Source organism: Neovison vison, chromosome 1 (assembly GCF_020171115.1).
Source record: "Neovison vison isolate M4711 chromosome 1, ASM_NN_V1, whole genome shotgun sequence".
Taxonomy (NCBI): Eukaryota; Metazoa; Chordata; class Mammalia; order Carnivora; family Mustelidae; genus Neogale; species Neogale vison.
The window spans coordinates 230,306,188-230,332,667 of NC_058091.1; the positions used below are offsets into that span (position 1 = coordinate 230,306,188).

The 26,480-nt window shown below is 41.7% G+C and overlaps 1 protein-coding gene and 1 pseudogene across 1 annotated transcript in view; both read right to left on the minus strand.

The window, feature by feature from the left end:
• Nucleotides 1-1,505, minus strand: part of MAP3K1 (mitogen-activated protein kinase kinase kinase 1) — an 80,907-nt gene extending 79,402 nt beyond the window's left edge. Inside the window, exon 1 of the mRNA XM_044224486.1 lies at nt 1,021-1,505. Coding sequence (XP_044080421.1) covers nt 1,021-1,505 — 485 coding nt within the window. The remainder of the gene's footprint in view (nt 1-1,020) is intronic.
• An 817-nt stretch (nt 1,506-2,322) lies between these two features.
• On the minus strand, nt 2,323-25,863 carry LOC122889748 (annotated as a pseudogene).
• Between the last annotated feature and the right edge of the window lie 617 nt (nt 25,864-26,480).

Genomic DNA, 26,480 nt, shown 5'->3' on the forward strand with positions numbered 1-26,480 from the left:
GTCCCTGAAATCCCGCAGCCGGCGGGTAGCCCGCGCAGCTAGCTGCACGGAGCAGGAAGCACCGCACCCCAGCCACAGTCCCCAGCCACGCCGGAGAGGCTGCGGGGAGCAGTCACCACTGCTTTGAAACTGAATGGCTGACACATCCGGTCCTGGCTCTTACACCACTCCGCCAAATGCAAACTTCAAAGGCCAAATTCAAACTCCAAACAGAAGTCACTCAAGTCTTAGTGGCGCTGTGCGCATTCCCAAGAACATGTGGAGCCCCTTGAGGGACGCAGTGAGAGAACCCAAGTCCTAAAATATTCCAAATCCCCGAGTTTGCAGCCTGCCCGCCCACACCGCTTTGACAGGCGTTACGGAGCCTTGCACCCCGACAGCCCTGCGGTCGTGCTGCCTTCTGCCGATTCCCGGCCCGAGTACCTGACAAGGGGCTCTGCCTGTCAACGTCCGGTATACCTCGCGGCGTTCTCCGCGCCCCAGCACCCCCACCCGGCCTGGGGCTGGGCTCCGCACCCACTCCGCCCCCTTTATGACCACCGCTCGCCTGCAGGCTCGGGCCTCACCCCCAGCAATCCCGGGACTCTCTTCTGGGGGCGCCGCCGCTGGGCTCTTGCCCGGCCCCCAGCCCAGTCCCGAGGGCAGCGCCAGGGTCCCGAGCCGGGTCACTTCGGAGAGTCCCGATTCCGGGAGCCCCACAAAGCCAGCCCGGGGCTCCACACCTTATCTCCACGGGTCCCTGCAGCGCGGCTCGCACGCCTGTCACATGTCTGCAAACAATAACAAACTCTCCGGCACGTCCCCGCCCCGGGTCTCCGTTCCGTCCCCCAAGCCAGGTCCGGGCCGCCGCCCGACGCCGGAGGGGTCAAAGGGGGTGCCCGAGGGCTCGAATCCCGGCGAGCGGCGCGCAGCCTTGCTGCGCGGAGCCCCGAGACGCAGTGCGCGGTGCCCGGGATTCATTCATTGCCCTCGCCCGCCCGCGCCCCAAGTCCTCGCCGCGTTCCCGGCCGCGCTACTCACCCGGCGGGGGCCGCTGCAGGAGGCGGCTCGGCGGCGGGCGTCCGCTTCTCCCCGGGCTCGGCCCCCGCGGGGCTCTGGGCGCCGCTGTCCTGGGCGGCCGCGGGCTCCAGAGGGTGGGCGCCGCCACAGTTCGCGACTCCGTGAGGCTGCGGCACCGCCACAGCCTGGAAACCGCTCCCGCCCGCCGCCGGGTCCGAGGACTCCGGCGACGGGGAAGTGGAAGAGGACGACGGCGAGGAGGAGGCGAGGAAGAGCGGCGGCTCCGGTAGCTGGTCCAGCTCCACACTCCGCACTTTACGCAGCTGCCGCCGCCGCCAGTCAGCCCGCTCGCGGCCCCCGCTGCCCGCCTCCCGCAGCAGTCCCGCGGCTGCCGCGGGCGCGCTGCTCGCCTTGAGAGCCCCTCCGCCGCCGCCCGCCTCGGGGCTCGCCGCCCCGGCGCCCGGGAATCCCGACGACGAGGCGCGATTCCCCGCCGCCGCCGCCATTTTCTCTCGCGGGCTACATTCGCTCGGCCCCTGCGAGGGAGGGAAGGGGCGGGGAGAGTGCAGGGGGAGGGCGGACCGGCGGGCGCTGCGCCGCTAGCGTAGGGCCGCCTGCGCCAACTGCGTGAGCAGGGCCCGCGGGAGGCTTGGCCTGGACGGTCCGGCAGGCGCACCGGATTCCGCTGGGCCGGGTTGGTGGGGAGATGGTGGGGCAGGGTGGGGAACAGGTGGAAGGTGTAGGCTGTGCGCCCCGCGTCGCGCACGGGCCGTCGAAATGGGCTGGGACGTAACGCCGCAAGGCGCCCTGGGCTTTCCGTGTTGCACTTGCCGGGCGCCAGGTAGTCCCGGGTTGCACCGGCGAGAGAAGGAGTCTCGGCGACAACAGCTTGCGGCTTCCTCTGCGCCGCAATCTCGGCCCGGCTCGTCGGGAGTTGCAGTTTGAATTTAGGTGTGTAGTGCGTTGAAGGGGATGCAAGCGAGAGGGTTTGCGGTCTGTCATTCTCACTGCCCTTTGCAGTGGGCGTCGGGGAACCCGGGCAAGGGCTAACCCTCCTCCCCCACTCCCCGCGGGAGGCGCAGGTGGCGCCCAGGGTTGTCGCCTGATGCAAAGCGAAAGAACCCCAATATTTAGCACACGTGCAGCAGCGGAGCTCCCCCCGCCCAAGTTTTGTTTTTGTTTTTGTTTTAAACCTTTCTCCTCTTGTCCTCCTCTCCCCCAACGCGAGCTACAAATACAACCTCAAAGTTTCCTGGGATATCTTGTTCACAACCTGAAGTCACGGATTTGGGATATCCCCTCTCACCTCCTTCTCCGTCCCCGCTAGATAGAGACTTGAAGGGGCGGAAGTCCTTGTACATCTTTATTTTTGACTCCGCTGTTTTTGGGAAAGGCAGCAGTATAACAGGACCACAAAGAGCTTGTTAGGGGAAGGAACCTAGGCTCTGCCGGAAAGTACTCGATAATGTCATTCTCGGCCAGGTTTTGGCCCTCCTCGAATCCGATGCCTCTGGCGGCACGTCCCTGTTCCTGGCAGGGTCGGGCCACGGTCTGGGTTCCCTCCGCCCCCACCCGCACCCCGCCCTCCTCCGCAGTCCCCGAGTTGCCTAACCTGACGTTCGGAACCGTTCTAGTCTTTGGGGAGGTCTCGGAGATTAGGAGCCTTGGAAGTGAAAGAGCACCATTTACATGTTAATGATTTTCGACCTTTCTTCCGACACGTAGAGCTTCTGCGTGGCGTTTATTTCTCCCCTCCCTTCTTTTCCTCGAGCTGATTTGTCCGTGAGGGGAAACCTCCCACACCCGGGGACCTGTATCCCTAGATTTATTTTGTGAAAACGTTAATTAAGACAAGAGGGTGGGTGGGAGGGGGAGGGTTCTTCAGGAGCAGAAAGAGCGCGATCTTGTCAGTGTTCCTAGAATTATACGTTAAGTCAGTACTGTCTACAAAATAATTCATTTGACTTCTTAGAACTCGAAAATCTTCCCGACTTTAAGTGTTAACCACAAAAGGTGGTGATATTCGAGGGATTTTTAAAATGTTACTGATTTTATATTAGTTCAATGTTTTGAATACTGCTGCTTCTGCCATAAGATAGTTACATTCAACGGTACAAATTTTGAAGTTTAGATAAATCTGTTAAAATTTATAAAATATATTTATATTTATATTTAGGCTATAATTATACAGTATTTTAATGGTTGCTAAGTATATCATCTAAACTAAACACTAGTTATCTCCCGTGTCTTCCAGGGTGCCACACCCACCAAATCCTAAATTAAAAAGAGTCAACTTTCCTCTTTCCTATATCGAAACACATACTCAGGTGCCTGTAAAGGAGAAAAGCAAGTGGATGCCCTTAGCCTTTCAAGATTGCTCCAATTTTGAAGTTTGGCCATAATAGCAAAGTAGAACAGGATTCCAGCAAAACTCCTTATTTGTACCAAATACAACACTGTCAACTAGTCCCCACACACCACCATGGAGAAACCCCAGTACTGGTCTTTTGCCTAGTTTTGATGCTTTAAGTCATTTTGCCCTTGATCTTTTATGTAAATATTCAGCTGTCATCATGCATCTGTACACTAACAAATTGAATTTTTTTTTTGAGGGATAGAGAAATAAAGGACATGCTTGACTGCAAAGGATGTTCTTCCTCTGCCATATGTTATACAAAGTCTCCTTTGAAGAGGAGTTAACTGGTGGGATTGCTACTGTAGTTTCTCCATCTTAAGCATGGTTAGGACTCTAGCATTGGTTTTGGTGCTATTGGATCCTGCTTTATGTTACTGCTCAAATGCATATCTTGAAGTGCCTTACTTTGATTTCTTTAATGGCATAAAGTAGACTTGTGTCTTTTCAAAGATTGCTTATACACTGAAAATTCCAGTTACTATTCCCAAGCTCTTTAGTTCTATCCTTTCTTAGATACAAGCATTGCAATGATTACATTTATGCCATGACAACTTTACTAACCTTTATGCTAGTGCTTCACAGATCACTGCTTCTACACAGTGCTTCTGGGAATTGTCACATTTCAATTCCTACACACATTCATTTGGAGGATCTAGTTTAATACTGATGCATTTCTTGGTTGTGCATAAATATCGCTGACCTTAAAATGAACAGATTGAGTAGGCACTGCCAGAAATACTTCATACTGTACATCATTCATCATGTATTTATTAAGCACCTAGCAGCTACTATGCTCATGCAAGGGTTTTTCCTCTTCCTTGGGATATTGTTTGTTGTTTTTTATATTTACAAAATTAAATGAAACATTCTTATCTTCAGATATTTTTATTAGGTATTTATCAGGCTGACTCTATGATTTCAGGGGTGTGTGTGTGTGTGTGTGTGTGTGTTTTCATGCTTGTCTGTAAGATTTTTATGTCTTAGGTTGACAAAGAGTAGGAATGTAACCTGGAGAATGGAGCAAATGCTTGTGTTCTATTATAGATAGATAGATAGATATAATACTTGCAAGAGAGTTGGGCTAGAATTTGGTTTTTCCATACTTTCCAGACACCATATTTCCAGGTGCTTCTACATGTTCTAGGTCAGGAAATCTTGTCATTTGTGGGGTAATTGACCCCCCTACAAGGGCAATGTAGGTGACATTATAGTAGAAAGTTTCTTAAGCAGACTTCACTTAGCTGACTCATCCAGCAACATTCCCAGGGTGGTGTACAACATACAGAGGGATGCCAGAGGACAATGAATGCTCATGGTGCCTGTTAACTTCTCCCTCCAGGTGAATTGTGGGCCCCAAGAAAATCTGTCCTACTTGTTCCCAAACCTGATTATACCTATTATAACAGTCCTTACAAAATTTAATTAAACACTATTAAATTAATAAAACAAAGGTGTATGATTACAAAAAGAATGTTGTTCCAAAGAAAATTTAAGTTTCAGTTTGGAAAATGAAAGAAGGTGAGACACTGAAAAAAGTCTCTATTGGCCACCTGGGTGGCTCAGTTGGTTAAGTGTCCGACTCTTGATTTTGGCTCAGGTCATGATCTCAGGGTCATGAAATCAAGCCCCTCGGGGGTCGGGATTCATACGCAGCAGGATGTCAGCTTGAGATTCTCTCTTCCCTCACCCTCTTCCTTGCCCTTCTCAAATAATAGATAAATAAATTCTTAAACAAATCTCTATCAAATTAGTTGTGGATGGGATAACTGTAAAAGATAGGGAAAGCAAGTATCTATCAGTTCCCACTTTGCTTTAAAACACTAAAAAAAAAAATGTAGACAGTGAGATATGTGACAATGATACATGAAACTCTAAATAGCAAACACACACTCAATAGACCAAGGTCCTACAGCCAAATACTGGTTAAAAAAAACCCCAAACCATACAAAACAAAACTCTTTTATTTATGTTTTAGGCTAAAGTAAGATATTTAAGATATGTGTATCTTATAAAGATATGTAAACATACACATATTTATGATTCCTTTTTATTAACCAGCCATCTAAATATTTGGATATATTTGCATGTACTTAAAATCAGAAAGTAAATTTTGTAATAAAAAAAACATGAATTGGGCTTTTCTACTTCAAAATAAAACTACAGCTTATGAAATTCATCTCTCTCAAAGTTAGCAAAATTCTGCTACCTTTACAACTGCACTGATTCTTTGAATTCTTTGAGTCATGTTGATTAACATTTTTGAAGTATGGTGAGGTGTTCTTTCTCCATTTGACTTTTGTGGTTTATTTGTGACTATTATTTTTGCAAAAAGTATTTGAAGACTTCATACATTACCCTAAGGTCCTCCTGTAATATTCAGTTACTTTCTTTGAATTGATGTCCCTTTTGGTTTTCTCTTCCTTTGTGGTCTGCTAGTTCAACTCTGTTGAATCTTACACTGAACAGGCTTTCCATGTGAGCTAACTACCACTTCCAGTGGCTTAATTAGCTTCTGCATCTTTTGCAACATTTGCACCTTTACTTGCAATTGATTTGCATTGTTTTGGGGTGAAAACTGCTAAATAGGTATACAAAATTGGCATCTGCTAGAGCAGTGCTAATAAAATATAATGCAGGCCACAAAGGCAAGTCACATATGTAATTCAAAATTTTTAGTCTGCATTAAAAAAATAAAAAGTGACATTAATTACTATATTGTGTTATTTTTATATAGTACATCCAAAATATTACTATTTCAATATATAAGCAATATATAAAATATTGATCATGATAACTTTTCTTACCATTTGTTTTGTGCTATATCTTTGAAATCTGGTGGGTTTTTTTTTTAAAGATTTTATTTATTTATTCAACAGACAGAGATCACAAGTAGGCAGAGAGGCAGGCAGAGAGAGAGGGGAGGAAGCAGGCTCCCTGCGGAGCAGAGAGCCTGATGCGGGGCTTGATCCCAGAACCCTGGGATCATGACCCAAGCCAAAGGCAGAGGCTTTAAGCCACTGAGCCACACTGGCGCCCCTGGTGTGTATTTTTTTTTTTTTTTGAAGATTTTTATTTATTTAACAGAGATCACAAGTAGGCAGAGAGAGAAGGAGGGAGAAGCAGGCTTCCTGCTGAGCAGAGAGCTCGATGCGGGGCTTGATCCTAGGACCCTAAGATCATGACCTGAGCCAAAAGCAGAGGCTTTAACCCACTGAGCCACCCGGGCGTCCCTGGTGTGTATTTTATACTTCAGAACATCTTGAACATCATTTTAGACTCACCACATTTCAGATGCTCAAAAGACATATGTAGCTAGTAGTTGTGATTCAGGCAGCCCAGTCCTAGAGCCACTGAACCTAACACTTATGAATTAGATGTACTCTTAACTGCCTGGTTAGGCCAGATTGGGGTATAATTAAAAATATCCACCTCTATGTGTTCAGGAAATAAAAAATTACAACAGATAGAAATTGGTAACATATAATAAGTCAATTACTTTCTACCTCCAGTGGAGGTAGTCCATTGTTTAACCTTACAAATAAATTTTAGGCACGATTATCAGCTATTTTTCTAAACTGCAATTTCGATTCTGTCTCTTCTTCTCAAACTTTTTAATGGTTCCACATTACATAGAGAATAGAATCTAAATTCATTCTTTCATTCATTCAACAGATATTAAGTGCATTAACTCCTACCTGCTAGTTACCATGCAAGGCCCAAGAGCAGACATGCTTTCTACCCTCCTGAACCTCTCAATCAATCTCCTCCTTCTTGTTTCCACCATTAACTGTTTTCTGCTCTACCATTCACCTTGTCCTGAGGCCTGGGCTCCAGTTACAAGTATCTATTCCTTAGGTCACCCCATACAGTTGTAGCTGGAAACAGCTGACCAGCCAGTGACTGTTTCCTAGCCATCCCTGCAGTTAGATATGGCCATGTGACTGGTTCTCACCAATAGAATGTGAACCATGGCTTTAAAGAAATGGTACTGGCTGGATACAGATGACTATGATTCCCCATGGGATAGCAGAGTCACAGAATGAAAGGGTCCCTAAAGGACTAGGTAGAGAACAGCTCCTCTTGATAACCTTAATTCATTCCCTGGAATAAAATGCTATTGCCTTGTGCCATCACTTATTTAGACTCATGTATTATAACAATTTAATCTACCATAAATAACACAATATAATTTTCTTTGTTCACTAAAGCATTGTGATACTGCTTTTGATAGGAGAAGCACCAGTACATAGACACAAGAAGACTTCAGTATCAGCCAGTTTGATACTTCAGTATCAGCCAGCCACGTTGGTGTTTGAATCACAGTTCTTCCATTATTAGCCACATGACCTTTGGCAAGTTGCACACACTTCAGTCATCAGAAACATGGGGATTTTCTGTTGAAGCCTCCCCTTCTCCTCTCACTGTTACCATTACTTTGGTCTATACCATCCAGATTTTTATGCCAGCAACTACATCTCTCTGGCCTCTGAGGTCACTTTGCTGACTATATAGGCTGCTGGAAGGGGACCCCATACCCCTAACCTGAGCATTCCTTAACCAATGATGAGGATTGCAATGGTGTACTGCAGATGGTTCTGCACCAATTTATAAGAACCTGGAGTGCATGTGTCTTCCCAACTTCACTTTGGTAAGCTTAAGATTGGCCACACTGAGTGTATTTACACCATGGGTATTATTAGCAAATGCTACAAATTAGAACTCTATCATCTTCTACCAGAGCTGTTAGTTAAACACTGACCAACATGCCAGAATTTCTTACCCTTGGGGTGGGATAATTCAGGAGTGTGCTCCACAGTGATTTCTAGATTCCACCCCCCCCCCCAGCAGGACTGATCTCCAGTTACCTATAGTGATTGCCAGCTTGGAAATACAACCTTTATTAGCTGTCTTTCCTGTCTCAGTTCTCCACTCCCCTGCACTCCCTTCTCTAACAACTATTTACATTAAAGTCCTGTCTCAAGGTCTGGTTTTAGGGTAATTCAAGGAAAGGAGCTAGCAATAAATCAAGTTGAAATTATGTAAAGTGAATAGTGCTTAGCTGATGCTCCACAAATATTAGGAATTCCCTTTACTGAAATAATATATGGCTAAAACCTACGGAGCAGAATTCTTATCTGTTGATTAACCATAATAGGAATTGGAAGTATGCATTTAAAACTCAGTTGGGGGGTGCCTGGGTGGCTCAGTGGGTTAAAGCCTCTGCCTTGGGCTCGGGTCATGATCCCAAGGTCCTGGGATCAAGCCCCATATCGGGCTCTCTGATTGGCGGGGAGCCTGCTTCCCCCTTTCCCTCTGCCTGCCTTTCTCCCTCTGCCTGCCTCTCTGCCTACTTGTGATCTCTGTCAAATAAATAAATAAAATCTTTAAAAAAAAATAAAACTCAGTTGGCCTAAATATATAAATCACATCAGTGACTTTTTAAAATTAATTAGTTAATTAATTTTGTGGTGGTCAGCAAAGCAAGTTCATTAAGCAATAGCACAGTGATAGTAAATAGCTCCCAACGAGGGAGGGGATCCGAAGGGGTTGCCCTCCAATAACTTTTTTAAAGCTTTCATTATTTTAAATGGTTTTATCATACATAAAGAAACTATACATGTGAAAACTTAAGGTAAATGTCTAACATATCCAAAGAGACAAAGATAATTCAGGAATGTCATCTTTAGGCTCCCTTTACATGCTGGTATCTATAGGCTTCTAATAAATTTAAAATCTCTGATCCCTTTATTCATCGATTTTGATTTTTCACTAACAACTGTCTGTTTTGTCTTAGTTGTTTTTTATTTTAGATTCCTATCTTGACCTCATATTTTATGTGACCTTTTAACAGTGATGTGTGCTAGGATCCCAGTATTCTTTCTAGTATTTATAATTGTAATTTTGGAGCCATTAGAAATCTCTTTCAAGAGGTCACCATTACAAAGCTATAACCACTCTAAGAATACAGCTATCTGCCGTTTTTCAAAAGTTCTCTTTACAACTTTTTGCTTCTGCGAAGGACCTACATTAGTACCTGTTTTCACTAACCAGAAGAAATACGAACTCACACACCACACTCAGCATCTCAGTGCCAAGCCGCCATAGCTTGGAACTGTGTCTGTGAGCAGCTGTGCCTTATCTTGATTTGTTTTGGCATCTGTTAGCAAGATATGTCATAAGGTATCAGAAAAGCCTGAGAGATTATTATTACTATTATTGCATCTGGGAATGCTCAAAAACTTTTCCATATAAATTAATAGTTGTTACCTCTTTGTTTTATGCCATTTGGGCTTATGACGGGTTTCACAGGAAGGCTCTACTTTTGTATAGCAGGGGAAACCTATAGGCCTTTGTGATGCCCTATGGTGATATTATGAATAACATTTCTTATTATATTTCAATAATAAATGGGTCTTTTCAGACACAAGGACTGAGGATGTTTTGGAAAAGCCAAATGATCAGTTTCTGGAGAAAGGAAAGCATAATTTAGTAAGAAAAACACCAAACCCAGAGTCAGGGGTTCCAGATTATCACTCCCTCTGTCTGTGTCATATTGGGTGAGTCATTCACTTCTTTTCCTTCCATGAATTTTAGTGTCGGCATTTTCAAAGTAAGGATCCTGAACAAGATGGTATGTAACATCTATTTCAGCTCTACTATTTTATAAAAATCTAACATTTTATCAGAGACTGACACATATGGACAAAGGCCCCAATATGGGGCACCTGGGTGGCTCAGTGGGTTAAGCCTTTGCCTTCAGCTCAGATCATGGTCTTTGGGTCCTGGGATTGAGCCCTGCATTAGGCTCTCTGCTCAGCAGGGAGCCTGCTTCCCCCCCCCACCGCCTGCCTCTCTGTCTCCTTGCGATCTCTTTCTCTCTCAAATATATAAATAAATAAAATCTTAAAAAAAAAAAAGGTCCCAATATGTAACCATCATTTGCTAGGCCTGTCTTAATATGTCAAGGGCTATACGGCAGTATGAAATGACTTATGTGCATGTTATATACTTGGTATTGTCTTGGTTGTATCAATTACTATGTGAAAATCAGAAAGTACTGCCTTCATCTGGGGAAAAAAAGGGCCAAGGAAGAGTTTTTCCTTAGGATTTTACTGTTAGAAGAGATGGCAGATTCTTGATTATGGTTTACTTACTGATGTTTTAAAGTGTTTTTTATATGTAACTTACTATTATTCAGACTTGCAAATTAAACCAGTGAGATCTGTTTTCCCCCCTATAACATTGACAAGATTTAAAAGGGTGGACAATGCCTGATGTGACTGCAGATAAGAAGAAACAGTCACCATTGGTAGAATTTAATCTGTATCTATGTTAACTGAGGTCCCCCCAAAAGCAGAGCCTGAGACAGGGGAACAGGAGTGGGGTAGTGAAAAGGGAGGGCTAAAGACAGTCCAGGGGAGCCTTTTCTACCTGGTTTCCACCCTTATAGGCAGTCTGGACTAAATCCTTCAGGGATCTTCTGAGGAGCTATGTGGATTGTGCCTCACAATTGCACATGGGGAGGAGGAGGGGAGCATTTACCCACCAGCTCCTGTCCTCATTGGATAAGAGTTGCACCAATAAGTGTTATGTTAGCCTGTCACATTTCAAGGTGTGCACATGTGCAAAAGCTGATCAGTGTCCCCAGGACTTGAGAGACCCTGGGGAGAAATGAGAGATAATGAGGTCAGGCTGGAATGAGGCGCTGTACCACTACAGACAGCTGCACATAGCTGTAGCAATGACAGAAATAAAAGGTGGTTGAGATGAGAGGTGGGCACAGGAGGCATCCAGTATAGAACCATAGAGGACAATGTGAAATAGCTTTCAAATTTTTAAATGAAACTGTGTTTTGAAGCAGCATGGTTTTCTACACTGCAGAGAACCATTTCTATTTTATGGAAAACTGAGAATGTCCTTTAGAGTGGTGTTTGTGTTCATGACAGTGACAGTGCACCAGATGCTAATTAGTTGTGGTTGGATTTTCAAAAATTATGCTACCTAAGCATGAATATTCACTCATGGAGAACAGTGAAGTAACTTGTACTTATTTATTATATTGACAGAGATGTACAGAAGTGCAAAAATGCAAAAGCAAGTACCAGAATAGAATAAAATTCCATTTTTGTAAAGCCTATAATTATTATGTATACTATATATAATGTTAATGTAATATGACAAATTTTTATATATTTAAAATACATATAAGACAGTTAATAGCAACTCTTGGGAGTTGAAGGAAATTTCACTTTTTACTTCTATGTTGTTTGTCCATCTTAAAACAGTCATGGATCTTTTCTCAATAATAAATTTAAATAATACATACAAATATGAAATAATAAATCTTTCAAAAAAGTTTGCCTTATTAGTGATTTTGTTTTGGCTAAGTTTTAGTTAGAGTCCTGTAACTTGCCTAACTTTCTGAAAATCAGAGTGTTTCTATAACAAGGCTTTAATTTACATATATTATGAAGTTTACATTTTGGGAAGAGGAATAGTCTGGGTGACATTAAATGCTAGAATGCCAGGTTCCCTTTGGAGAACATAAAACTTTACTGACTTATTTTCCCCAAACTCTAGTGGTGAAACTTTGAGTTGGTTATGAAGCCTTTGCTCTTCAGTCTGAAATTATAACCCTGAAGGCCAATCCTTGCAATATATTCAGTGTATGCTGTGGACAAAGCCTATTTTTCAGCACAGTAAGTAATTTTAAAAAAGTGTTTTTGGTTAACTTAAAAAAAAAAACTAAAAAAGAAATACAATTCATGAGATGGGGGAAATAATCTTCATTTTTGGATTTAGTTTAGTGCCTCTCTGCATTTCCTTAGCAGACACCTATTACTGATTTCCATCTCTAATTAAATTACAAAGAAAAATAATTTCTGAAATGAAAATGCCATTGAATCAACAGTTCTAAAACACAGGCTGTCTTTCTGGAGAAAACCCCACCTTCACACATTTTGTTGGCAATTCCAGGATACATCCGTTGTCTCAGATGATTCTTAGCAGAGAATCTGCTGGACCAAGCTGCAGGAGAACATGGCGAGATGAAGAAGCTAAGCAGAAGCTTTTACTCTCTTCAGTTTATAGACTACAAAGCAAACTGGGTCATATGCCCATCTAAGAGAGAGGCAAAGGTAAACTAAAATGGGGTTTCTTTGAGAAGTACTCCAAATCGTGGCAAAAATCACAACTATTTCTTTATTGCTGAAGAGATCAGTGTAAGGCGGGAGGCCATAACTGTTGTAGCTTATTATTACATAAATGAAAACTTTGGAATGCCAACTTATTTTAAGATAAGAAAACACTGGACTAGGCAGAGTAAGACCGTGGAAACAAACTTTTCGTCTTATTTTAAATCACTTTTCATATTGCAGAGGGTCTCAAAGTTATGTTTTAAAGATTCATCTCCTTCTTTAGAAATAAGGTCTTGGTAAAATGAAATGAACTAATTTGAAAAGTTAAGTTTTTAAAATTTTTCAAATATTAAAATGACCAGGGGTGGAAATTATATAGAAATATCAGTAGAGATCAAAAGCTTCTGAGATATAAGAACATTTCTAAGCTGATTTTTTAATTGCCAGATTTTCCTAAAAGCAATTCTTTATCTTCCTGAAACAGTTGACCCTATGTTGGAACTTAGATTGTGTATTAAGGGTTGAGGAAACCCCGGACATTTGCATTTTTTAATTCTCCAACTGCTTTGCAGGCTTGTTGGCTAGGACCAGTCAGTGGGACCTCACTGCACTTTTCCGGCCAGCCCCAGCTCTGCCTATTCATGTGACAGTTACTGATCATCGTGTCTGGCAGAAGCAAAAGGGGAGCTCCCAAACAGTCTGGCCTGTCTCATACTGGAGCTGTCAGCCTCCTCAGAAGCAGAGCATATGTTCAGAGTGGCCCCTTTTAACTCGGGTGATTTTTAGCTTCTTCACTTGTTATCTCTTCACTTTTCCTTGGATTCTATTTTCATTTTATTTGAAGGGAAATATCCCAGCATCCATCATAACTTTTCATATAATCTAATCAACAATAATAATGTCAGCTTAGGTAACTGCCAAAAGGCCGTAATTGAGGAGAGGATGGCATAAAATCACCATCAGCTCATTTCTCTGTGAAATGCTGCAGCTGTCCTTAACTAGGGAAGTTACTTTTGGATTCACTGACTCCTTTACCAACGTACACACTGTGAGCTTGCTAATACCTAAAAGTCAGTCTTAATCCTTTATATTGGCATTGTAATATTTAATATTCCTATTATTTTTGCTTGCATCTCTGTACTTTGCCCAAAATGAGTTGGTTATTTTTAAGAGAAGAGGAATACTACATAATCCAGAGAACAAAATAAATAGATTAAAATTATTGGTGGAAAGCCTAGCATTAAGGACAAACTCATTCATGATAATGAAAATGTAGGATTCAATTCAACCAACATTTACTCAGGGCCCTCCCTTGTCTGTCAGGTGTTTTTGCATACTGTCGTCCACTTAATTCTTCCACAGGTATTTTTGGAGACAGTCCTCCTGTTTTACAGACTGGGAAATGGAATCATAGGGAGATTTCTTTTTTATCCTGCTGCAAATCACTTAGCTGGAAAATTAGCACGATAGGATGCTAACTCTAAACTTGGTCTTCTAACCATAATACATCACTGCTCCCAGGAAGAATAAATGTACTCTTTGTGTAATATCAGGCATCTCTAATCAGTTAACAAATGTTTATCAAGTGCCTATCAGGCACCAGGCACTTGAAGGTTTTCTGTATAACCATAGTGAAATCAATCAAGGTCCTCAACCAGTCCTATTTTGAGCAGTAGCACAAAAGCAGGTCACTGGGGCTAAAAGTTTAGTGGGTGGTAAAAGTAACAAAATTTCTTTTAATGATGCTGAGTAACTCAAACAAGGACCATGACTGTCATTTTGGCTAATTAGCATTATGTTGTAACTCACTGAGTTATCAGCTCTCCAAAGTGGGCCTGGAATTCCATAACAGATTCTTAGGTATTTCAGTAGAGTGATCCAACACTAGCTGTTCAGGATACGCGAATACTGATATAACACTCTCAGTTTTGTATTTTTTCAGTTTTGCAAATTGAGTACGTCACATTTACTCTCTTAGTAAGTCTATTTCAAAGTTTAGCTCCTTCATCTTTTTCTAAAGATGCTCACATGGATAAGGAAGAAAAAATATCAACAAAAGATGCCAAGAAAACACTTTAATAAAGGCCTCATAACTGAAGGAATGCTAATCACTTATTCTTCCTAAATTGAGTTTTGGGCTGATTTCAATATGGAAAGCTCCAGTGAGAAAGGATGAGTCCCAGAAATTTGCAAATACTTGAAAACAGGTAGGATTTTATTTATTCTTCATCTTTGATTCTAATCTTTTCTATTAGCATTCAGTAGGGCTAACACAAGTCCAGTGGAGATGGATACACAGAGATGGTTAAAAACAAAAACAAACAAGCAAAAACATTAGCTGGCCAGCAGTGAACAATAGCAGATAAAAATATCATTGTTCTTCGACTCTTAATTTTACAAAAGCCTTTGGGTGAAATGTTACCTCTATTTTCCGAAGTGCCTCCCTTTACCAAGTAATTAAAAATTTAATTGAACTCAAAAGGGCAGAAGAGGCCCTCAGCATTTTACACTTGAAGTATAATCAGCATCTAATTTGTTTAAATGCATGGCCAAATGATGAGACATTATACAATAGCATATGGCATATGTTTTTATCGTTTTCCCCTCTAATATTTCTATGTCACCGAATTAGAAACAGTATCATAAAATAGTGGTTGTAGGCAGATGATCTGAAAGCCCAGTCAAAACAACCCAAGTCCGGTTTTTCTTAAAATGGTGATAAATTAATGCTGCTGCACTTGAAAATCTCAGAAGTATCTTGTGTGCAATCCTGTCTTTTCCTTCCCCGCACAAGTGAAAAAGAAAAGGCATGTTTTCTAACCCATCTGTACATTTCTTATGGCCAGCATGATACCCTTTAGGAAATCTCTAGGGCTGCTGACAGGCCAGAAGAGGAAGTGAATGGCTTAAGATTGTGTTTGGTTTACTAGTGGGAAAAGGGAGAGAGCAATTCCTATGAGTAGCAGAAGGTTAAACCAGTAGTTTTGGTAGAGGAGAGGGAAGGACTCCATTAGTGAGGCATCTGTGACCAAGGCATCTCCCTTCTCCCTTTTAACTAGCTCCTCTGTGACCCATGAGGCCAGGGCTGCCATACCTCCTGCAAGATCTCCTCCCTACAGTCCCACAACAGGGTTTGGGCTGAAGCTGCAATATCTCCCTACAGTCCCACAACAGGGTTTACAGTAAATAGAACATTCCCTTGCAGTGGGGAATTATATCCTGGAACACTGAGTTGGGACTGCGATGCTTTCCAAGGCACTGGCCCTCTCTGGAGGGTGAATCCATTCCAGGGAGCCCTGCCTTTCACAAAGAAGAGAGAACTATCGCTGGGGCTCCCACCAGCTTCTCCAGGAGCTGAGCTGGAATTACATCCATTTTCTCTAAAAAAGTATTAGACATGTTAGTTTGGTGCTATAGGAGTATTAATCTTATACTATATATTGGAAGTTACAACAGATTTTCTGTTCCAAGATTTTATAAACTGCAGGTCAAAACCAATTAAATGATTAGGAAATCATGTTATTGGTTTGTAACCATTATTAAAAAAAATCAAATAGGATAGAAAATATGAGAGTGCATTTTTTGAAGTGCAACATCTTGTGTGTGTATGTGTATGTGTGTGTGTGTGTGTGTGTGTACTCATGTAGTTACACTGTAAAGCGTATTCCTTACCATGTGTTACAGTACAGTAGGATTAAAGATCATTCAAAATAGGACCTAACCTACATTTATACATTTCACTTCTACCTGTTGAATCAGGCCCATGTAGCAAAAGTCAATTCGGTGACAATAAGTGAATTTACCTCAAGCCAGTTCATTGAAAATCCATTCCATGAATGATTTAATCACAAACTCATACTTCATTGCCTTACGGGGGACTTTTCCTATATTCTAGCTTCCTTAAAGCTTTGCTATAGTCTTGTAGCTAGATTTGTTAGACTCGTCAAATTATCAGTTTTGGTTACCATTCTCACAATTTAGATACCTCTGTCCCTTTTGCCCCTGGCCATGTGGATGTCTTGTATGGTAACTGTGATGAGTTTTCTGACAAATTTCCGCAAATCTGTCATTTGGCAAATAAATCATTTGGTATATTGACTTATAGAAAACTGACCTATGATGCACTCATATTGTTTCTCCTTAGGAAATTTTCTCCCACTCATTTCCATTCACCAGGACCTCTCTCTCTGGTTGCTTGAACAGTCTCTCTCTGAATCACACTGTGCATTATGATATGCTGTGCTATTCTCTAGTTATACTACATCACAGTGTCATAACTTATTGACATATATATTTGAATGTAAACTTGGAGCAAGACCACCTGGGTTTGAACCTGATTCTGCAACTTAGTAGCTGTGTAATTGAATAAATTACTTAATCTCCATGTGCACTGGTTCCCTCATCTAGAAAATGGGCGTAATAGTGGTACCTATCTTATGGGGTCTGAGAGAGGGATGAATGAGTTAAAACATATGAAGCACTTAAAATAGTGTCTGGACCACAGAAAGTACTACATAAGTGTTAGTTGTTCTACTTTTATATAAAATAACATATAAAGTACTTATAAATAAAGTAACTTTAGAATCATAGATTTGGGTTTCTTTTTTCTTACCAGCTTCCAAAATTTAAAAACCTGTCTTTTCGGGGTGCCTGGGTGGCTCAGTGGGTTAAGCCTCTGCCTTCGGCTCAGGTCATGATCCCAGGATCCTGGGATCGAGCCCCGCATCGGGCTCTCTACTTGGCAGGGAGCCTGCTTCCTCCTCTCTCTCTCTCTGCCTGCCTCTCTGCCTACTTGTGATCTCTCTGTCAAATAAATAAATAAATAAATAAATAAATACCTGTCTTTTCTACCTTACATCATCCATTAACCATGGATTGTTCCCAGAGAATCTATAATATCCTTAGCTGTGTGGAACCACGAAGGCATTTGAAAGTGATAAAAAGCAAAGAAGTTTATAGTGTTGTTAAAAAATGATACGAACATGAAGCTGTTCATGAGGATGACAGTCCTGTACAAACAGGCACCAGATTCTACAATTATGTAATTAGAAAACATCATAGTGTATAATGATGCACCAATCCTAAGAATTGGACAATATGTGCCAAATAATATAGTTTATTTTCCTCTAGGTACACACTGTTCTCCCAATAAACTGAGATTTCAGCCATCTCAGTGTCTCTCCTCCACACAAAAGCGCTAATTCCTAAGAATTTTCTGAAGAAGGGGCACCTTGGTGGCACAGTTGGTGGAGTGTCCGACTCTTGATTTCAGCTCAGGTCATGATCTCAGGGCTGTGAGATTGATGCCCCAGGTCGGGCTCTACACTCAGTGCAAAGTCTGCTTGAGATTTTCTCTCTCCTCTTCCTCTGCTCATCCCCTGCTTGTGCACTCTAAACAAATAAATAAAATCTTAAAAAAAAAAAAAAAGAATTTTCCTAAGATACTTCAGTTCTCTCCCTCTTTCCCCCCACTTCTATCCTTTCTCTTAGAGTTCAGTTTTTCCTGGAATATTGTGGTGGTTTACTGATTTATTTTCCAAGCACCCCTCCCCTCTTCCTCCTCTTTTAAAAAAAAAAAAGTTTTATCAATAAAAATTATTAAGGGACTCAAATAGTTCCACGAGTTTTGTTATAAAAGCAGTGGTTCTTTGGCTCCCTTTCCATCTCTCAGGTCATGAGACCCTCTTCAGAGGCACCTGCATCAATGGTGTCAGGCAGTGACTTGTCCTGATCTCAGGGTTGGTGGCACATCCAGTGTGGTGGCACCAGGGGACCGATACTCCTCTCAAGACAACAATAGTCAACAGAGGTAGCCTAATGCCTGGTAAGGGAAGGTCTGTTTTTAAATTAAAATTTATACTCTACTCTAGCAAGGGAGTGAAACCAAGTTTGTATTTGGTCATTACAAAAGTTGTGTTTGGAAACTTATGTGAAAAAAAGTGAGATAAATATCTCTCTATATATACATTTATCACAATATCATTTGTATAAGTTAAAAATAAATGTACACCTGTACCATTATGACTCATGCTTGTCTCTATGTGCATGTTTTATATACACATGCTTTAAAAAAAATATACCCCCAAAAGCCTATTATTAAGACATTTGCTCAGTTTCAATTTGAGCAGTTCAACTGGAATTGACAGAGATAGAGTACTTGTTCAAAAAATCTTGAGAGTTTTTAAAAAAACAATGCAAAGAGATGAGACCTGGTCTGAGAAACTTTGAGGGAGAAGGAAAAATGGCCAACCTCACATATGGGCTTTGTTTGGAAACATTGCCTTAGTTTCAGCAAGAGGAGCCTTGCCATTTAAACAACCCAGAGAAGAGATGAGGAGAGCATCTCCACAAAGAGGAACAGGCAGTTTTACATGGAATTATTACTAGGACTTTGTTTCAAAATTGATTATAAAAATGATATATGGATAAAAATGAAGTAAATTTAAAAATATATGCATCAAAACGATCTAGAAAAAGAATAAAATTGAAATATTTATACTTCCTGATTTCAAAATTTACTATAAAACAAGAATCAAGATATTATGGTCCTGGCATATAGAACAGGCATACAGGTCAGTGGAAAGAACTGACAGTCCAGAAATAATGCCTCATATTTATGGTAAATTGATTTTTGAACAAATATTAAGACAATTAGATGGAAGAAAGAATAGTGTTTTTGACAAATGGTTCTGGGACAACCAGATAGCCACATGCAAAAGAATGAAGTTGGATCCATACCTCACAGCATGTATAAAAATTTACTCAAAATGGATCGAAGGCCAATTGTAAAGGGTAGAATTATAAAACTCTTGGAAGATAGGAGTAAATCTTTGTGACCTTGTATTTCATAATTATTTTCTTAAATATGACACAAAGCACAAGAAGCAAAAGAAGAAATTAGACTTCATCAAAATGATTAACTTTTTAGTTTCAAAGGATACTATAAAAAAGTTGAAGGGACAACCCTGATAAGATTTTTTTCTTTCATCTAGCCATTTATTCAACAGATGATTTCCAGATACCAGGCACTGTGATCAAAGCTGATACCAGGCACTGTGATTCAAATATAAAAGTACTTTAGTCCTTGAGCTCAAGGAGTTTTCATTCTAGTGGGAGAGACAAACACTCAAAGCAACAGTTATAATATGGTAAGATACATGCCATTATGAAGGTATTATGGAAACTAATGAATTGGGGTCCTTTACTTAGAGGTTAGTATGATAGTAATGTGCCAGGCATTCAGAATTTCAGATTAGCTAAAGTATAGCTCTAGATTGCCTAGACTTAAATCCCATCCCTTCTCCTCTGAATTGTGTGGCCACAGACAAGTTAGGTGACTAGTGAGTTCCGTGATTTCATCATTTTGAAGTGGAGATAGTAATTACACTTCTTGCATTAGGCTGATACCAAGATAAAACAACTTAATATATGTAAAACACTAGAATTAGTAATATTTAGCAATATTTACATATACTATATGTTAATTATAATTATCACCCCTTATTTTCAAAATAGACTTGACATTCCATTAGAGCAGTAGTTTCCAAAGATAATCCATTGAGAGCAGGAAGAAAATACTATAAATTCTTTCCTATTTATTTATCTTTAGATTATGTATTTATTTACTTATCAGAGAGAGAGAGAACCAGAGAGCACAAGTGGAGTGAAGGGCAGAGGGAGAGGGAAAGCACACTCCCCACGGAGCAGGGAGCCCGATGCAGGGCTCCATCCCAGGACCCGGGGATTATGACCCAAGGCAAAGGCAGACACTTAACCAACTGAGCCACCCAGGTGGCCTGTCTTTCTTATTTATTTTTTTATCCCTTTTCAATTCTATTTTGTGTGTCTTAGAATATGTATAATATATTAGTAGAGAAGTATACATATATAGTTTATTAATCAGTGAAAAAACACATATAGGTTTTATGGTAAATGTTAATTTCTTTTAACTGGTACTCATTTAGAAGCTTAGAGATGATCACATTACTGAACTATATGACACCTCTGTCCACAGAAGGGACTTAGAATTTATAATTTACAAAGCACCTTTACATACATCACCTCAAGTGCCAAGAATATACTGAGCATATTAGTAACTACATGCTTTTCATCACGTTCTGATTCTTGCTACATCCAAGTGGATGGAAGTGAATGATGCAGATACAGGCATACCAGAGTAAATGACTTCAGGTCAGTTCTTAACACCCTTAAGGAGGCATCTGCTAGGCTTTGCAGGGGCTCAGAGAAATTGTCTTGTATGTGCTCATCAGACACACTCAGCTATTGCGTGGAAATACACGAGAAATACAAAAATCCACTGGAGTATAAGTTGCGCATATCATTGGTTAACATTTTTTCCAGTGTGAGGGTTAATGTATGACTTTTTTTGGTGTTTACTTTCTTGAGATTTTAGAAGTTCTATGAGGCAAGCATACAAAAACATTTACTATGTAAAGCAATCTGGTCTTCTTGTCTACATGACTCATTTTCAGAATTTTTTTGTGTAAAAGAGACTGAAGACACCACCAAAACAACAGCTGCTTAGCTATAAATTACAAAAACAAGACTCTCTTGCAAAATTATTTTTGAAGGGTTTTATTTAAAGTAATTTACAAATTCATGAAGGATTTCGATTAATATATTCACACTTGATATGGCTTTTGAAGGCATTTAGGGAAGGTCTGGGAATTACACAGGAGCACCCCCTTTTTCCTTCACTGATAATTTGAAGGAAAGGAAAGCCATATTTGTTAGAAAGGAAAGTCATATTTGTTAGAAATTCCATAAGCTCACTACTTATTTAATTGGGGTTCCATAAGACCCTGTTCATTAAAAAGGAAAGCTTCTCGAGTCAAAAGAGAGTTATCATCAACTTCTCACTTACTAGAAAGATAACACAGAGGAGATGGTGATAATTAGTGGGAAACTTTGGCACATACAAATTACTAGCTTTGGAAATTCTGTTCTCAGTTGAAAACACACACACACACACACACACACACACACACACACAAAACTATTCCCTTTACCAAGGCTCATTTTCCTAAAGTGAGTTATTTTCTCCTTTGGTTTTGTTTTGTATTTCTCGATTTTTTAAGAGACAAAAATCCAAAGCATTTTCCTTAACCTAGAGTCTACTCTGCATTTGAAGCTGACTCATGCCTGCCTTGGACAAGTCATTACCTCCTCCTTCCTCAGTTTCTCCATCTGCAAAACAAGGATAATAATGACTACCTCACAAACTTGCTGTGTGAGTTTATTAGCTAATAATGTTGATGAAGCATTTCTAAAGATGGAATGTACTGATTATTGTTACTTTTGATATACTTACTTAGATAATTGGGGATATGCACTCTGAATTTTTTAATGAGAGTAAATGACCCTCAGTTTCTCTTCTTTTGATTGTGTATGTGTGTCAAAGTGATTTGGTCGTATTTTTTTTAATATTTTATTTATTTATTTGACAGACAGAGATCACAAGTAGGCAGAGAGGCAGGCAGAGAGAGAGGAGGAAGCAGGCTCCCCGCTGAGCAGAGAGCCCGATGCAGGGCTCGATTCCAGGACCTTGAGATCAAGACCTAAGCCGAAGGCAGAGGCTTTAACCCACTGAGCCACCCAGGTGCCCCGTGATTTGGTCTCTTAAGAAAAACGAATATTGGAGCACCTGGGTGGCTCAGTGGTCAGACTCAGTGGCCTCTGCCTGCTACTTGTGATCTCTCTCTGTCAAATAAATAAATAAACTCTAAAAAGACAAAAAAAAAACCAAAAAAAGCAAATATTGTGAACTTCTGGTTAATTTGTTAATGAAGTATGACTTACCTTGACTGTTTAATTGACAGACTACTCCTATGATATTCATAACAATCTGTAAGTGTTGGGAAACACAAAGAGGACTGTTTCTTAATTTTTGAAGATCCAAATGTCTCCTCTTCTTGAACAAAACAAAAGAATGTTGGGAGTATGAATTTCAAATGCTATTTTCTTTACGTGGGTACTTCCTTTGATAATGTCCAGATTTAATAAATTTCATCCTTTTTACCTGATGAGCTTCTTTTTTTAAGGATTTGAGAGCTACAAAACACACAAGGCATAGCCTATTATCAATGAATCAATACAAGCTTAATGAATATCTTTTTTCTACTAGTCCTAGTATAAGTAATATGGGCTAGCTGATCTCAAAGTGTAGTCTCAGGACCAACATCACCTGGGAACATGTTAGATAGGTAAATTTTGGATCTCATGGAAGACCTCACCAAAGACCTCTGAATCAGAAACTCTGGGGAGAGAGTTTAGCAATCTGTGTTTTTAGTAATTTTTTTTTCTTTTTTTAAGATTTTATTTGTCAGAGAGAGAGAGAGAGAGAGAGAGAGCGCACAAGCAGGGAGAGCGGCAGGCAGAACAAGAAGCAGGTTTCTGCTGAGGAAGGAGCCCAGTGTGGGACTTGAACCCAGGACCTGGGATTTATGACCTGAACCAAAGGCAGACATTTAACCAACTGAGCCACCAGACATCCCAGCAATCTGTTTCAACAAATCCTCTTGGTGTTTGCTGAAGTCCAAAAAGCATACTGCTCTAGAGGATATAAAGTTGGTTAGATTGTTTGTAATTTATAAACTGTCCCCATCTGTGTTTGCTGCCAGCATTTGGACTGATACAGTCTGTCAGTGCACACCTTCCAAATAAGTGCATCTGTTTACTATTATATACTTGCATTTTGGGGTTTAGTTTAAGAAACACTCCGTATTATTACTTCTTGTATCTCTACTCTCTATAAGCAGGAGTAGGTATTGATGTTGCCCTGGGAATATAAGATTCTCTTACCAAAATTCAATTTTTCTAGGACTGATGGTCAGTCCTACATTGTAGGGTTTAGACAAGGGCCCACATCTGTGCAGAAGGATAGTTTAAGGCTGTGATAAAGGCAGCTCAGCGTTGGAAGTAAGACCGACTGGAGTGGTGGCAATAGGAGGGTGTAGCCCTTGCTTTGTTTTTGTGCTTCTGGCTCTGTTTTTTTTTTTTTTTTCTTTTTACTATTTTTATTTTGTACTACAAACAACAACAACCAGTTACATGCTGCTTTTCTTCACATTCATATGGATTTTAGGGAATTACTGCTTTTACCCTTGAAGAAATAACCTGCAGACAAAAAAGTAATACCTGTAAATTCCAGAATTTACAGCTCCAACAAACAGCTCGAAGACAACCCCTATGGTCAGGGAAGAAAACACTTGTTCTAAGAGATGGGACAAACACAAGGACAACTAACCAGGGGAGATGACTGTTTCAGTGCCACCTGACCTAGACAGTAGGTACTTTTGTTCTCCCGCACCCCCACCCCGGTGCTACCACCTCAAAGGCCTGATTAGGTATAAGATCTGAAAAACTTTTTTCAAATGACAGAAAAGATGTTTTGAGGAGAGGTATGATAAGAAAGTCTTGAGTATGAATAAGAATTGTGTAAAGTCCAAAGTCAGGGAAGAACACAGGACACAGGACACCCAGAAAGATCAATATCTCACTACTTCAAGCAATTGCTTCCACTGGGCTCAAGGAGTCTCAAAAACATCTGAGATTAGAAATCAGCACACAGACTGTGTCCCTACAAACACTGTTGGGTTATTTTCCTGACTGGATGATGATAAGCTTATGCCGTGAAGCAATGGAGACAGAGTCTGAGATTGTCAAAGTTAAAGTAAGGTGGAAATTATATTTCCTTTAAAATGAATGACTTCATAACTGCCTTTTCTTTTTAAAAGATATTATTTATTTATTTGACAGACAGAGATCACAAGTAGGCAGAGAGGCAGGCAGAGAGAGGAAGGAAAGCAGGGTCCCTGCTGAGCAGAGAGCTCTATCTGGGGCTTGATCCCAGGACCCTGGGATCATGACCTGAGCTGAAGGCAAAGGCTTTAACCCACTGAGCTACCCAGACGCCCGCTTTTTCCATTTTTCTACAGGTTATCTATTGCCTTAAGCTTGAAATGAAAAGGTGAACTAGTCAGCATACAGAGAACTGCAGTCTTGAAAAGGCACCAGGTCTGGAAGTACAGTAGTCAACACATGCTGTGCTTTCATAATAGCTTCACCTTCCTTCAGTCCCCAAAACCCATCCCTAAGGTTGGTCTGAAGTTCATTTGCAGGTCTGGTGACTACTCACTATCACTCATAGTGGGAGACAGTGAGGGTTTCAATATTACATGAACTGTCTGAGTTTAAAAATAAAATCACAGTTGTTGGGGTCGAGCTAATTCCCCTAGCCCAGTTTTTGCAGGATGTGACTGTAGTTGTGGGGTTTCTGCTGAGCTCTGAGACTGCTGAATGTGTAGGGACTGGAACCAGCACTGAGATAGGGAATGTGCAGTAGGAACCCTGCATCTTAGGGCTCAATGTTTGCAAATGGGCCATGAATGAAGAGCTGGCTGCCTTTCCTTGGCAGGAGGGAGCCGGGGAGTGGGTGTGGAAGGCAGGATCTCAGACTCATACCTCAAGAGCTGCTGGCGCATGAAGCCAAAGTTGGACATGCTCCTCCTTTGCTTGATGTAATCGAAGGTATCCTTCAGGCAGAACTGCTTGGTCTTCATAAGGCAGGCCATGCAGATGGTGTGTGAATAGGAGAGCCCAGCCTCACAGTGAACCAAAACCTTGCTTCCCCTTTCCCTGGGGAAAGCTTACTGCTTCTTTAAAGTGGGAGCTAATGTCAGTCATGTGACTGTTTTACACGGGTTCCATCTGTATTGCCCGTGGGTCATGCAGGATTCCAAGGTCTGCTGTGAGGCATTCAGCAGGGCTGTGATGTGGCGGTTGGCCAAGAACTCGCTCTTGGATGCATGATAGGCTCTTCCAAAGTGGAAGACCCGGGCCCTGGGCTGCCCGGGTCATAAGCAGGCCTGTAGCTGATGTTGCGCATCGGTTTCCCACACTGGCTCATGAGGGCTTTCTCGGTTTCAACTTTCTCTTGTGAAATGGGTATTTCTATCCATGCAACACTCAGAATATTCTGAATAGAAAGCCTCTTACCTCCAGAGAAAGGATATCCACGGCCCGCTGGAAAGCAGGTGAGGAAAGAGGAGCGTGGGACGCCCACGTCGCTCTCTTCCCAAAGCCCCGGGTCCCACACAGGGCTTTCGAGCGCAGCAGCTGCGCGTGCGCACACCGGCTCTCGGCCGCACGCAGCGTCGCCACCGTGCTGCCGTCTCTGACGCAGCACCACCCAAAAAAGGCTGGTGTGGAGCGATGGGCTCTGGGTTTTTGGTCCTGCGTTTTTGCTGGGTAGAGCCCTTGGATTATCTCAGCTGGATTCTGTCTTCCCATGTGAATGAGATCTTTTTTGCCAGATGACGTGGCTTTACCCACAGGTCCACTAGTCAATAGCTGCTGCTTCGGTCCCGGTCAGGAATGTTCCAGATGCTTTCTGGTAGCATTCATGGAGCTGGTGGGGTTGTGGAATGTAAATGACCACCTCGTCTACCCTGATGCCCCTAAGTATGGGCTGTGGCTATGACGATGTCCACCCTCCTGTCCTTTGTTCCTACAAGGGCCGCTCCTGACTGTTCCTGGCTCCTCCAGGCAGGTATGTCGTCTCTGAAGTCAGACTTTTCTCCTTGATGGTCTAGGATGGCAAACGCAAGATGTGTGTGTACCACCTGAACACATGCCTGACAGGAAGGTGTGCCTGCTTTGGAGATACTGGGGGGGCTTCCACTGGCTCCGTAGCCGCACAAGTCTCAGGACTCCAGCTAGAGACTGGGATTAGTCCTTGTAGTGGTGAGAGCTCTTGGGAGGGAAGGTGAAATCTGGTTTCTGTTTCTCTAAAATGGATGGATTTATGGGAATATCGCCTCCTTGGACACTTGTCTTTGATACGGTGGAGGCCCCTCTAGCTCTGATCGCATCATCCCCCTCACTTTGGGGAGCTGGGCCTGTTCTGT